This window comes from Nycticebus coucang, chromosome 10 (genome assembly GCF_027406575.1).
Source record: "Nycticebus coucang isolate mNycCou1 chromosome 10, mNycCou1.pri, whole genome shotgun sequence".
Taxonomy (NCBI): Eukaryota; Metazoa; Chordata; class Mammalia; order Primates; family Lorisidae; genus Nycticebus; species Nycticebus coucang.
This window is the reverse complement of record NC_069789.1, coordinates 123,254,813-123,269,596: the sequence shown is the minus strand read 5'-3', so window position 1 is coordinate 123,269,596 and position 14,784 is coordinate 123,254,813. Positions and strand designations below refer to the sequence as shown.

Below are 14,784 nucleotides of genomic sequence, written 5' to 3'. Positions count from 1 at the left end.
TCACCTCAAGGATCCTCCCACCTGGCCCAGGACTCTCTTCTAACCGGTGCCCATACCAAGAAGCAGAACATGACAGACAGCCCCAGAGAAGCCTCCTTAGGCCTCCTCTCCATCCTTACTGTCCAAGGGTGAACACTCTCCTCTTTTTTTTTTTTTTTGGTGGCCTGTTTGGGGAACAAACAATCTCCCGATTTGTAACAGCATAGATCGATCTTACTAGTGTTTAAACTTTATATAAATGGAATAATTCATTGGCTACTGTTTTGTGTCTGGCTTCAACCACTCAACATTGGGCTTGTGAGAGTCAACTGTGTTGTCTTCCTGTATTTGTTATTCCTTCCCGTGCAGTATTCCGCAGTATCACCATTTGTTTATCCATGCAGCTGATGATGAGTATTTGGCTTGCTTCTAGTTTGGAGCTATTACAAATGGTGGTGCTCTCAACTTCTAGTGTATGTCTTTGGTGCGCATGTGCACTCATTTCTGTTGGCTTATACCCATCTAGGTGTGAAGTTGTTGGGGCATAGAGAAAGTGTGTATTTACTTTAGTAGAAACTGCCAGCTGGTATCATTTTACATTCCCACAAGCAGTGTATGAGCAACTCATTTGCTGTACATCCGACCCTTGGTATGGTCAGTCCTTTTAATTGTAGCCATTCCAGTAAGTGTGCATTCTGTTGTGGTTTTACTTTGCATTTTCCTGATGACTGATAACAACTCATGAGGTGGAGCACCTTTGCATATGTTTATTGGCCATTCAAATATCCTCTTGTGAAATGACCGTTCAAGTCTTTTGCCCATTTCTTTCCTTTTTTCTTTTTGTAGAGACAGAGTCTCACTTTATGGCCCTTGGTAGAGTGCCATGGCATCACACAGCTCACAGCAACCTCCAACTCCTGGGCTTAAGCGATTCTCTTGCCTCAGCCTCCCAAGTAGCTGGGACTACAGGCACGTGACACAACACTTGGCTATTTTTTTGTTGCAGTTTGGCCGGGGCTGGGATTGAACCCACCACCCTCGGAATATGGGACCGGCGCCCTACCCACTGAGCCACAGGCGCTGCCTGTCTTTCTTCCTTTCTTTCAGACAGAGTCTCACTCTGTTGCCCTGGATAGAGTGCCATGGTACTATCATAGCTCACTCACAGCAACCTCAAACTGAGGCTCAATCGTTCCTCTTGCCTCAGCTTCCAGAGTAGCTGCACTACAGGCTCCCACCCTGACGCTTGGCTAATTTTTGTGTTTTTACTAGAGACAGGGTCTTACTCTTGTTCAGACTGTTCTTGAACTCCTGAGCTCAAGCGATCCACCCATCTTGGCCTTCCAGAGTGCTAGGATTACAGGAGCAATCTACCACACCAGGCCTGTTTTGCCCATTTTCTTATTAATTTATCTGCCTTTTTCTGATAGTTTTGTAGGAGTACATGTACTTTGACAGGTATATGTGTTGAGTTTGCTCCCACTCTGTGGGTTGTCTTTTCCTTCTCTTAATGAGGCCTTTTAAGGAACAGAATTTCTTGAATTTAATGTAGTCTATTTTAATAATGATTTCCTATAGGCTAACATTATTTGTGTGTTACTTAAGAAATCTTTTGGGATGGCGCCTGTGGCTCAAGGGAGTAGGGCGCCGGCCCCATATGCCGGAGGTGGCGGGTTCAAACCCAGCCCTGGCCAAAAACTGCAAAAAAAAAAAAAAAAGAAGAAATCTTTTGGGGCTCAGCACCTGTAGCATAGTGGTTACAGTGTCAGCCACATACACTGAGGCTGGCAGGTTTGAACACAGCCTGGACCAGCTAAACAACAATGGCAACTGCAACAACAAAAAGTAGTCGGGCATTGTGGCAGGCACCTGTCATCCCAGCTACTTGGGAGGCTGAGGCAAGAGTTTAAGCCCAAGAGTTTGAGCTATGAATTTGAGCTGTCAGCTATGACACCAAGGCACTCTACCAAGGGTGGCATAGTGAGCCTGTCTCAAAAAAAAACAAAACAACTTTTGCCTACTCCAAGATCACTGAGATTTCTTTGATCATTTCTTCTAAAAGCCTTATTATATTGCTTTCACATTTAGATTTATAAACCAAATGAAATTTATGATGTATTATTCTGTACAGTGTGGGTCAGGCTCATTTCTTCTGCACTTGGGTATTCAGTTGACTCAGCTCCATTTATTGAAAAGACTGTATTTTCCTCTAGTGAACTGCAATGTCATTTTGTTATAACTCTGGGATCTATACGTAATGGGTTTGTGCATGCAGGTATTGCTAGTCCATGCAAGTTTTATCATGTTCTAGATTGCATTCTTTGTATTATTTTCTTATTCGGCTTTGTGCCTAAGGACTCATCCATCTAGTTCTGAGGGCATCTAATCTGTTGCCTCTAACTGCTGCTTGGGCCCACGCTACACACTAGTAATACGTGACTCACTCCCAGTAAGGGTTCCCCCCCTTGAACAAACAGTACTGCACATGACTCTTTATGAACCAGTGTGAGAGAAGTCTTTGGGATGTATGTTCAGGAGCCAAGTTGCCTGGTCAGGGTGGGTATGTTCTGATTTTTTTTTTTTTTTGAGACAGAGTCTCAGTATGTCGCCCTTGGTAGAGTGCTGTGGCATCATAGTTCACAGCAACCTCAAACTCCTGGGCTTAAGCGATTCTCTTGCCTCAGCCTCCCAAGTAGCTGGGACTATAGGTGCCTGCCACAATGCCTGGCTTTTTTTTGTTGCAGTTGCCATTGTTGTTTAGCAGGCCTGGGCTAATGGATATGGTGTATGTGGCTGACGTGGTAACCACTGTGCCTAGGGTGCCGAGCCGGTATGTTCTGATTCAATTTGACTCAGGAATGTCAGAGAGCTTTCAGAGTGGCCATCACTGTCTGCACACATTTTAGCAGCATGATGGTTATTATATTGCCACATTTCTACCAATACTTGGTTTTCCAAACTTTCCCAGACTCATGGTCAAATATATCATTTGTATATTAAGTCTGCATTTTCTCCCTGTTAGCCATGATGTGCCAAGGGATAAAGGAATGTTTATTCCTCTGCACCATGTGTTAAGTGTATGGCAAATTAAAGTGTTATTTTTAGGAAATGTGTTTTGCTTGTAATTAGTGATTACCATAATGGTGAAAAATACCTAAATGTCATTTAGGTATGAGAACTCAGTATGAGAATAATGGCAGTGATAGGACACTTGTCATTTGGCCTGAAGTTTTTGTTTTTGTTTTTTGAGACAGAGTCTTACTCTGTCACCCAGGGTAGAGTGTCATGGCATCATAGCTCACAGCAACCTTATATCTCACAGCAACTACGATTTTGGTACCATGGAGCCAGGGTCAAGTGAGCCTTCTGCCTAAGCCTCTTGAGTAACTGGGACTATAGGTGCCTGCCACACACCCAGCTAATTTTTCTATTTTTAGGTAGAGATAGAATCTTGCTCTTGCTCAGGCTGGTCCTGAACTTCTCAAGCAATCCCCTGCCTGGGCCTTCCAGAGTGCTAGGATTTCAAGTAAGAGTCACTGTGCCCAGCTGGCTGGGAGTCTTGACAACCCAAAGGTTTCTGTGTCAGTGAGAGTCCTGACAGGAAGCAGATGGGTCCGTTTATTTATTTATTATTATTATTTTTTTTTTTTTTGCAATTTTTGGCCAGGGCTGGGTTTGAACCCACCATCTCTGGTATATGGGGCTGGCGCCCTACTCCTTGAGCCACAGGCGCCACCCAGATGCTTCCTTTTAAAGGGGTAAAACTGCAGAGTGATTAATGAAAGGACTATTTACAGAGGGGTGGGCAGGGCCAAGGGAACTTACAAGGGTGATAGAGATGCCCCAGGGACCGGGCCAGGAAGTCAGGAGATGGAGATGGAAGAACCAGGCACTGCCCAGAACTGGTCAGGAAGGGAGGGAGCAGGGAAGGGATAAATCCCTTGACCCCTTTCACTCTCTCTGATCTCCCAGTGACCCATCTCAACCAGAAATCTGAGGGCCTCTGAGGGCTGGGGAACCCATCCATACAGTCCATACCACTCAGCCTTCCTGGGCTTAGAGAGTGGAGGGTGGCACCAGAGGGGCAAAAAAAGACACCACACGCTAGCCAAACACGCCAACACAGTGAACATTCAATGTCATCTTAGGTCAGAGCAGCACTCTGAGGCACATTTGGTTGCACCCCCCACTGTGTTTTATGAAAATGTAAATCAGTTGCCAACATTTAAAAATAGGGACTTTTAAAAAGCCAGAGTTGTGGCTCCTCATGAAATATCACATGATATGGCAACGCTGGCCTCCATCCTGCCAGGCCACAGTCATGGGGGTTGTATGGCTACTACCTGCTTATAGGAGGTCCTAGTTCCCTCATTGCATACAATGTGTCTGGCCTTTGTGGCCATTTCAGTTTTTTTTTTAGACAGACTTTCACTCTGTTGTCCCAGGTTAGAGTGCAGTAGCATCACTCTAACTCACAGCAACCTCAAACTCCTGAGCTCAAGTGATCTTCCTGCCTCAGCCTCCCAAGTAGCTGGGACTACAAGTGTGCTATGGACCTCAAATTCTTGGGCATAAGTGATCCTTCTACATCAGCCTTCCAAGTAGCTGGGAATACAGGTCCCCACCACAATGCTCGCTAATTTTTCTACTTTTTTGTAGAGATGTGGTCTCACTCAGGCTGGTCTTGAACACCTGGCCTCGGTGATTATCCTGTCTCAGCCTCCCAAGGTGCTAGGATTACAGGCATGAACTTTTTAGTTCTTGACCCTGGCTTCATGGTACCAAAATTGTAATCACAAATACCAAGGCATCATCCTTTATGAAGTTGTTATCCAGGCAGTCTAGGATATGTTCCAATTTATTTTCTTTGCATATTATCAAAAATGAAATTGCAAAACCAAAAATATTCTTATGCATCTATCTCCCTCAAACATGAGATCTCAAGAAACAGGGGTCCCCAAAAACTCATTGAAGAAACCCTGATCTAGTTCAAACCTGTTTTTTAACAAAGGGGAAAATGGGGACCCAGAGAGTGGAGATAACCTCAAGGAATCACACAGCCAGTCACTACAGGAAGGGCAGACTTCAACTGTCCTCATTCTGGTACTGATCTTGGGATGCACTAACATTCCACTTGGGCGTTCATATTAGCCCATATCTGCTATTTGGCACGGGCATTGGCCATTAGAAGGCAGACGAACAAATAACCTATTTGACCTCATTCCTGTTACCGTTTTCTTACTTGTGATTGATGATCATGTGTCCACACAGGCCCCTGAACCCGCCTAAATAGCACAAAACTCACATTTAAACAAACAAGATGTTTCATTTGGATTTACTGCTAATATCTGCATATTTGCTTTCAAATTAGAGGTATACATGAAGATACAAGTCAAAGTAAAAAAAAAAACAAAACAAAAACCCTGGGCGGCACCTGTGGCTCAAAGGAGTAGGGTCCCGGCCCCATATACTAAAGGTGGCAAGTTCGAACCCGATCCCTGCCAACAACTGCAAAAAACAAACAAACAAAAAACCTGGCATGGTGGCTCACGCCTGTAATCCTAGCATTCTGGGAGGCCAAGGTAGGTGGATTGCTTGAGCTCAGGAGTGCAAGATCAGCCTGAGCAAGAGTGAGACCTTGTCTATACTAAAAAAATTGAAAAATTAGCCAGGAGTGGCAATGCATGCCAGTAGACCCAGCTACTCAGGGGGCTGAGGTGAGAGGATCACTTGAGCCCAGGAGTTTGAGGTTGTCGTGAACTATGACACCATGATATTCTAGCATGGGTTACAGAGTGAGACTCTGTCTGATAAACAAACAAACAAAAAAACAGAGAGCAATCAATGTATTTCTTTTTTCTTTTTATTTGAGACAGAGCCTCAAGCTGTCGCCCTGGGTTGAGTGCCATGGCGTTGCAGCTCATAGCAACCTCCAACTCCTGGGCTCAAGTGATTCTCTTGCCTCAGCCTCCCAAGTAGCTGGGACTACAGGTGCCCACCAAAACACCCAGCCATTTTTTGGGGTTGTAGTTGTCATTGTTGTTTGGCAGGCTGGGCTGGATTTGAACCCACCAGCTCTGGTGTATGTGGCTGGTGCCTTAGCTGCTTGAGCTACAGGCACCGAGCCTTAATGTATATTTCTACTGCCAGAGTAAAATACAATAGTTAATATTGTTGCAAAAGGTAAAGTTTATGATAAAGGAATTTATTGAGAGATTTCAAATGGTTGAAAAGGGAAATAGACTGGAAATATACATACACATCTTTATTTCTACACTAATAGGAAACTTAAAAATTTGATAATGAAATTCTAACAGTAACTAAATAAGTAAATAGACTTACTGATACAGTGACTTACAGGAGACAGAAGCTTATTCTCTCTCCTGCATAGTCCTAAATGAGCAGCCTGATTGGCAGGTGACTCAGCTGCAAGTAGTCAGTGCGGATTCCAGGTTCCTGCCATCCTGTGTTCTGGAGACCTGCGTGTTTCAGCTGACAGGAGTCCCATAAGGAAAGAGGAAGGCCAGGCAGTAATTCCCTTTTTATTAAAAAAACTTTTAATTATTAAATGACTACATGCCACTGAGGAACCTCACATTAAGAAAAAAAAAAGAAAAACAATTATCGATTCACAAGAAGTTTCAGAAATAGTACAGATGATAAAAATACAAGTAACCTTATTTCAAAATGAGCAAAAGGTTTGAATAGATATTTCTCCAAAGAAGATATACAAACAGCCAATAAGAACATGAAAACAGTCGTGCACAGTGGCTCCTAACTGTAATCCCAGCATTCAGGAGACTGAGATGGAGGATCACGTGAGGCCAGGAATTTGAGACCAGCCCTGGTAACACAGCGAGTGGACCCTGTTTCTTAAAAAATGTCTAAAAATATTAGCTGGGTCTGGTTGTTTGTGCCTATAGTCTCAAGAGGCTGAGGCAGGGTTGCTTAAGCCCAGGAGTTGCTGGCTACAGTGAGCTATGATTGTCCCACTGCAATCCAGCCTGGGCGCCAGATTGAGACCCTATCTCTAGAAAAATGAGAGAACATAAAAAGTTGCTCAACATCATTAGTCATCAGGGAAATGAAGACCAAAACCAAAATAAAATACCACCGCACACCCACTAGGATGACAATAATAATAATTAAAAAGTGTGGCCAGGTCCAGTAGCTCACATTTGTAATCTCAACTACTCAAAGAGGATCACTTGAGGCCAGGAGTTTGAGACCCCATCTCTTAAAAATAAAAAACAAAAAACAAAAAACTTTCCATCCTAGCACCATGGCTCACTTTGTCTGTAACCTTGCAGAGAAGGCCCCAGCGCTGGTCAACACTGCTGTGATGTAATCGAAGCCTCCATTGGCCACATTTTGGTACTACAGCCAAGGTTGAGCTGGTTCCTCCAGCCTCTACCGAGATCTCTAGAGCTTTTCAGAGCCTGAAAAAAATAGTCAACAGTGCTCAAACTGGTAGCTTCGCACAGCTCACAGTTAAGATTGTTATCTGAATAAAATGTGTCGAACATACAAAAACCAAAAATTAAATAAAAAATAAATTTTGAAAGGGGAAAATAAATAACAAGTGTTGACAAGAATGTGGAATTGTAGCCTTCATACATTGCTGGGAATGTTACATGGTGCAGCTACTTTGGAAAACAGTTTGACAATTCCTTAAAAATTACCACAAACCAAACTTACCACATGACCAAAAAAAAAAAATCCGCTTCTAGGAATATACTCAGGACAAATGAAAACATATGTCTACACAAAAACTTTTTCCTATTGTTCAAAGCAGCATTATTTCCTCATACCAAAAAGTGGAAACAACCCAAAGATCCATCAGCTGATGAATAAATAAGTAATGAGATATTATTTGGCCATAAAAAGAAATAAAATACTGATACCTGCTACAACATGAATGAATCTTAAAAATATTATACTAATTGAAAGGAGCCAGAGACAAAAAAAAGACTAATATTCTCTGATCCTTTTTATATGAACTGTTCAGAACAGGCAAATCCATGGACATAAAAAGTAGCTTAGTGTTTGCCTAGAGCTGGAGGAAGGGAAAATGAAAAATGACCGCTATGGGGTTTCTTTGTGGGGTGATGAAAATGTTCTGATGTTAGTGGTGATGGTTGCACAACTCTGGAATATATTAGAAAACACTGAATTTATACTTTAAAAGGATGAATTTCATAGTATATTAAGTATGGCTCATACTAAAGCTGTATTTTATTTTATTTATTTGTTTTGTCAGACAGTCTCACTTTGTCACCCTCAGTAGAGTGCTGTGGCATCACAGCTCACAGCAACCTCAAACACTCGGGCTCAAGCAATCCTCTTGCCTGAGCCTCCTGGGTAGCTGGGACTACAGGGCCTGCCACAATACCTGGCTATTTTTAGAGATGAGGTCTTGCTCTGGCTCAGGCTGGTCTTGAATTTGGGAGCTCAGTTGATCCACTCACCTGGGCCTCCCAGAGTGCTGGGATTACAGGCATCAGCCACCACGCCCAGCCTTAAAGCTGTTACTATAAAAGAAAATAGTAAGAGAAGTCCGAACAAATTTTTGGTAAGCAAGTGAGGCAGAAGTTGCACATTCTTCCACTCACCTCCTATTGGTGAGAACTGAGTCAGGTGACTACTCTCTCCTAGAAGGGAGGTGGCTAATGTAGTGCTCTAAGGAAGAGGTGCTAGAGACAGGATTCCTGCCTCCTGGAAGTGCTCAGTCTAGTATTTTCTTTCCTCTTCTTCACATCAAAATAAGCTGATGTCTTACTTTTCTTCTTTTCTTTACTTTTGTTTTTTCTCCCTTTCTCTCCTTCCTTCCTTTCTTTCTTTCCTTTTCTTTCTTTCTTTTTTTTTTTTAGACAGGGTCTTGCTCTTTCACTGGGCAGCAGTGTCATCGTAGCTCACTGCAACCTCATACTCCTGGGCTCGATCCTCATACCTAAGCCTCCCAAGTAGCTGGGACTCCAGGCTCATACAACTGCATGCAGCTAATTTTTCTATTTTTCATAGAGACAGGGTCTCATTGGTGATCAGGCTAATTTTGGACTTCTGGCCTCAAGCAATCCTCCCACCTCAACCTCCCAAAGTGCTAGAATTTGGGAGGATTACAGTTGTGGGCTATTTCGATCAGCCTCTGACTTTTCATCTAACTGTCCAATACGTCCCCTTTTCCCATCCCCACAGCTTCTGCCTCATCCTTTCTCTCCTGGGCCTCTTCTCCAATCTCCTGGGTTTCTGGCTGTCAGTTTTGCCCTCTCTGATCTACTCTTCACGCAGCAGCCCTGGATATTCCTGAAACACAACTCTCATCCTGTTCCTCCTCCTTAAACTTTCCAGGGCGCCCCCGTGTTCACTGGAATATTACCTGTGCCCCCACTATCCTGAGCCCTGGGAGGGGGACGTGTCTGTATTCACAGAGCCTAGAACAGTGCGGCACTAGAGTTATTGAATGAATGAACAGAGCCCATCGGGATAAGAAACAGAGAAGGCTTCCTGTGGACGTGATATCTCAGGAAAACTTTAAAGGGGTGGGCGATTGTCTTCAGGTGGGCAGGAGAGTAGGGGGGGCGTTCCAGGTAGGAGGAGCTGCCTGTGCTAAGGCTGGATTCTTGCAGAGAACTGAGCCCAGGCAGGGTTTGGCTGGTGCAGGACTGAAACTGAGCTGAAAGGGGTCAAGGCTTACTGCGGGAACGGGGGCTCATGAGGGTCTGTCCTGCAGATGAACGGGAGGCTGTGCAGAAGAAAACCTTCACCAAGTGGGTGAACTCGCACCTTGCCCGTGTGGGCTGCCACATTGGGGACCTCTATGCGGACCTCCGGGACGGCTTCGTGCTCACGCGCCTTCTGGAAGTGCTGTCCGGAGAGCAGCTGGTGAGGCGGTCTGAGGGGCTGAGGGAAAGGGCGGCCCTGGGGTGTCTGGCTGAGGGTTGGGCTTCTCTGGGCGGGCTAGACTAGAGTAGGGTTCTGGCTAACTGTGGATGGGACTGTGGCACAGGGGTGGAAGTCGGTTGCTAGGACCCCGGCTCTTGGGTGGGATTCTGTCCAACTCGAAGCCTGTGGTTTAGGGGCGGAGCTTCGTTGGAAGGGGTGGGGCCATTGGAGAAGGGAGGAGCTTTATTAGAAGGGACGGGTTTTAGCGAGGGGCGCGGCTGTAAAACTGGGGCAGAACTCTTGCTGCGAGCCGTGTAAGAGGGTGGAAGTCTCTAGGCAGGGTTGGAGGAGAGGGAGTAGAGTTCGTTGATAGCATGAGACCTATGTGGTGGGGTCCCACGCCACCACGCAGTGTCATTGGGGGTGTGGCTTGTATGGATTGGGGTTTGTATGTTTCTGGGCTTGGATGATGCATCATCCCAAAGGGAGGAGATTCAAGGTAGAGATGCTTTAAAAGGCTGGAGCCTGGCGCTCAGGGGCGTGGGGATAGAGGGGGAAGAAACACCATAGGAAGGAATTGCACTAAACAAGGGGTAGGGCATGCTCTAGGCAAGAGAGGCATTGAGGGGTGTGGCTACAGAATTAATAGTAAAGCCTTGGTGGCCTGGGAGAGCAATAGATGGGGGGGCGAGACTTTGGCTACAGATTGCAGGGGAGGGGCTGCACGTTGAGGGTATGGTTACCAATGTGGAGGTGGTGAGTCTGCGGAAGAGGCAGAGCCAGTGACCTGAAAAAGCCATCGAGAGATGTGATTCAGGGTCCTGGGTCTCAAGAGGATAAAACTGAGGGAGGTTAGCCTGATTTTGGACACCCAGGGGACGTGGCTATGGGAGGGGCGGGCTTCCTTGGCAGCTGCCGGGCCGAGGGCACGTCCCTCTGGGCCAGATCCGCCCATCGCCTGCCGCCCCTGCCGCCTTAGCCGAGACCCACGCGCGGCCGCATGAGGATCCACTCGCTGGAGAACGTGGACAAGGCGCTGCAGTTCCTGAAGGAGCAGCGCGTGCACCTGGAGAATGTGGGATCACATGACATCGTGGATGGAAATCACCGTCTGACGCTGGGTCTGGTCTGGACCATTATCCTGCGCTTCCAGGTGATCCCCGACGGTGGGCCTTAGGAAGATGCTCCCCACCATTCATTCATTCATTCCAAAAATATCCCTAATATGCTCCAGGAACCCTGTTCCAGGTGGTGAGGAGGAAAATATTAATCAAAATAACTAACATAGTCATCATTTATATGTTATTTACTCTGTTACAAGCACTGTTCTAAGCACTTGACATTTAATAACACACAACAACTCCATAAGTTAGATACTATTTTTTTTTTTTTGTAGAGACAGAGTCTCATTTTATGGCCCTCAGTAGAGTGCCATAGCATCACACAGCTCACAGCAACCTCCAACTCCTGGGCTTAAAGCGATTCTCTTGCCTCAGCCTCCCAAATAGAGTTAGATACTATTTATTACCCTATTTTGCCAATGAGGATACTGAAGACAGGTAGATGAACAAATGCGCTCAGAGGCGTGGAGCTGGGTACTGGCACTAGATTTGAATCTAGGCAATCTTGCTTGAACACAGACAAATGTGCTGCCTTCTTGAAACTTACATTGTGGTGAAGGAGACAGACAATAAACAATAACATATACACAGACAAGGGCCGTGCCTGTGGCTCAAGGGGTAGGGCGCAGGCCCCATATACCGAAGGTGGAGAGTTCAAACTAGGCCCGGTAAAAAAAAAAAAAAAAAAACTGTAACAAAAATACACAGACAAGACATGTATGGGAATAAGGACCACTTCTAGGCAGAGAAGAAGTTTAAAAGCTATGTATAAAAGAACAAATTATGATCAAGCAGCAAAACAGATACAACATATCAGGTTGGTGCTGTTGAGATTTTAGGTATGAAGGGTCAGAAAAGGGCTCTCTGAGGAGCTGATGGCTGAACAACCTACAGAGATGAAGGGAGAAAGCAGCAGATGCAAAGGCCTGTGGTGGCTGAGCTTGGCATGTTGGAAGTTCGGAAGGAAGAGCAGTGTGGCTAGAGAATGAGAAGCTGGGGGGACACAGGGAGATGAGGTGGGGGGTGGGTTGGCAGGGCCCAGAGGATCTGGGATGAGCAGTTCAGATTTTATTCTGTCTGAGATGAGGAGAGATTAGAAAGTTTTATCAAGGGGAGGTGAATAATCAGATTTAGCAAGATCCCTCTGGATTGGAGGTGGTTACCAAAATTGGGATCAGAGAGCCCAGGGAGGAGGCTGGAGATGTGGCCCAGGGTGGGACTGTGGAGAAGCGAACGGGGGCAGGGGGGAAGACACTCAGGAGGTAGGGTGGACAGGCCTTCGGGGAAGAATATCCAGGAGGAGACTCAGAGCTCTGGCCTGAGGACTAGGGAATGGTGGGGCTACCCTGAAACAGGACAGGGGGGAGGAAAAGGTTTGGAGAAGATACTAAGGCCATTTTGAGATACTGTGGTTATGGGTCCAGGACACTGGGATGGAAGGGGCATTCAGGAGTCCACTGGATCTTGGAGGTAAAGCTCAGGGGATAAGGAGAGGTTGGGGATGCTCTCAGTATAAAATCCAAGAATGAGACCATGGCAAGCATATCTGTGCTGGTGGCTGGAGCCCTACAGCAGGGGACAAGGCCACTTTGAATATCTTGATTCTCTTCCTGGGAACCCACTTGCCAAGCCCAGTTCCTGAGTCTGGGACCCAAGTCTCAAATATCCACCTGAGGCACTAGAACCCACTCTAGATTCTGGGTTGTTCAGAACTTTATTGAACTCCTACTCAGTGGGATGTGGCAATGGAAAAACAGATAAACATCCCTGTAATGCTGGAGCTTTTATATTTTAGTGGGGGAAACTGTAAACCTGATGAACAGATAAAACGTGTAGGTGGTGATAAATGCTAGGGAGATAATAAAGCAGGAAAGGGGTATAAGAAATTTGGTGGGTGTGGAGTTTTAACATCAAGTGCTCAGCAAAGGCCTCACAGAGAAGGTGACATTTAAGTAAACACCTCAAGGTGGGGTGGAACCATATGGGGACTTGGGGAAAGAATGTTCCAGGCAGAGGGACCAGCCAGCACAAAGGTGTCAAGGTGGGAGGATGGAGTGAACTATTAAAGATGAGGTCACAGACTCCTGGGGGGCTATCATGAGGACTTCTGCTTTGACCAGGTGTGAAGCAGGCCACAGTGTGGTTGGAGTGTCCACAGGGTCCCTCTCTCGGCTACTTGGGCACAGGGGCAGAGAAATCAGCACAAAGGCCACTGTGCCAGCCCAAGGGAGAGGTGATGGCAGCTTGCATCAGGAAACTAGCCCAGACACTCAGTTTGGAGGCTTCCCTGGAAACTGAGACCTGATTCTATAACTGCCTCTCTGGCCCCAGTTGTGGATGTCTTGGTCCACTCCATAACTTAGTCTCACATTCCTGAATCCCCATGCCCAGCCTGAAGCTGCCTCCCCATCACCTGCTGTCCTCCCTGGGATCAGGATGGAGAGGGCTTCCTGGCCTCCAGCTCTTCAGGCCCTAGTAACATTGTTTTGTATTCTTCTCTTCAGGTCCTAGTTACATTTTTTTGTATTCTTCCAGATTCAAGTCATCAAAATTGAGACTGAGGACAACAGAGAGACGCGCTCAGCCAAGGATGCTCTGCTCTTATGGTGTCAGATGAAGACAGCTGGGTAAGCCCCACACTCTCCTCAAAGGCAGATGGGCCCCTAACCTCCACAGTTCCTTCCCAGATGAGAGCTCAAGGAGTAACCTATGTCACAGTGTCAAAAGGTTACATCTGGCCAGGCACCCTGGCTCATGCCTGTAATCCTAGCACTCTGGAGGCGGGTGGATCGTTTGAGCTCAGGAGTTTGAGACCAGCCTGAGCAAGAGCAAGACCCTGTCTCTACTAAAAATAGAAAAATTATCTGGGCATTGTGGTGGGTGCCTATAGTCCCAGCTACTCAGGAGGCTGAGGCAAGAGGATCACTTAAGCCCGAGAGTTTGAGGTTGCTGTGAGCTCCGAGGCCACAGCACTCTACCCAGAGCAACAGTCTCAAACTCTGTCTCAAAAAAAAAAAAAAAGTTACATATGAAGCTAACAAACTGGTAAATAAAATATTTCCACTTCTCTGACCTTGACAAACCTATCTAATAAGTCAGGCCAAGTTCAAATTTAGAATTCTTGGACTCCTCAAAGATCAATGTGGCAAGGCATGGACTGTCTCCAGCCTTCCCCCTTCTCTCTGCTCCCCATCCCGTTTCATCCCACATTTCAAAATATTTCACAAGCATCTGTGTGGATGCCCAGCCCATGTCCAGGCTCTGGCCACCCCTGCCCCCGTGAGTGCCCCTTCTCTGCCTTGGAGGGCACACACCAGGGATCTGGCAGCTTGGGCAGGAAAGTTCAGGGCCCTGGGTACTTTCAGTGCAGTTGAGATGGTGGAGGCAAGGCACAAGCTCTATCGGGCATGTCCCCTGGACCCCCTACTCTGTCCTGCAGCGGGGGGGGGGGGCATGGCCTGAAACTCAAGTGCCATCTGGAGAGCAGCCCTGGGAGGAAGGAGGGAGGGAGCAGGTTTGGGATGGAAGTGAGTTTCTCTGACTGTCATCCTTCTGGGCTGTCTGTCTTGCAATGGCATCTGCTTCCTCATGTGTCTGTCCTTATCTCCGTCTGCTTTTCCTGGTACCTCTCTCTCCTTCTCCCTACCTCCCTGCCTCTTTTCCTCCTTCCTTTTTCTCTTCCTGCCTCTCTCTCTTTCTATTTCCCCTCCTTTCTTTCTCCATCTCTATCTCACTCTTTCTGTCTCTCTTGCCCTCCTCCCTCTCTCCTTCTCTCTCCTCTGCCCCTCGTCTCCCTTTTTCT

General features: G+C 46.4%; 1 protein-coding gene across 1 annotated transcript in view; it reads left to right on the top strand.

Annotated features, from left to right (window-relative positions):
- The window catches only part of SPTBN4 (spectrin beta, non-erythrocytic 4), an 82,553-nt gene that overhangs the window by 8,404 nt on the left and 59,365 nt on the right, over positions 1-14,784 (top strand). Inside the window, exons 3-5 of the mRNA XM_053607283.1 lie at positions 9,710-9,861; positions 10,841-11,014; positions 13,518-13,609. Coding sequence (XP_053463258.1) covers positions 9,710-9,861; positions 10,841-11,014; positions 13,518-13,609 — 418 coding nt within the window. The remainder of the gene's footprint in view (positions 1-9,709; positions 9,862-10,840; positions 11,015-13,517; positions 13,610-14,784) is intronic.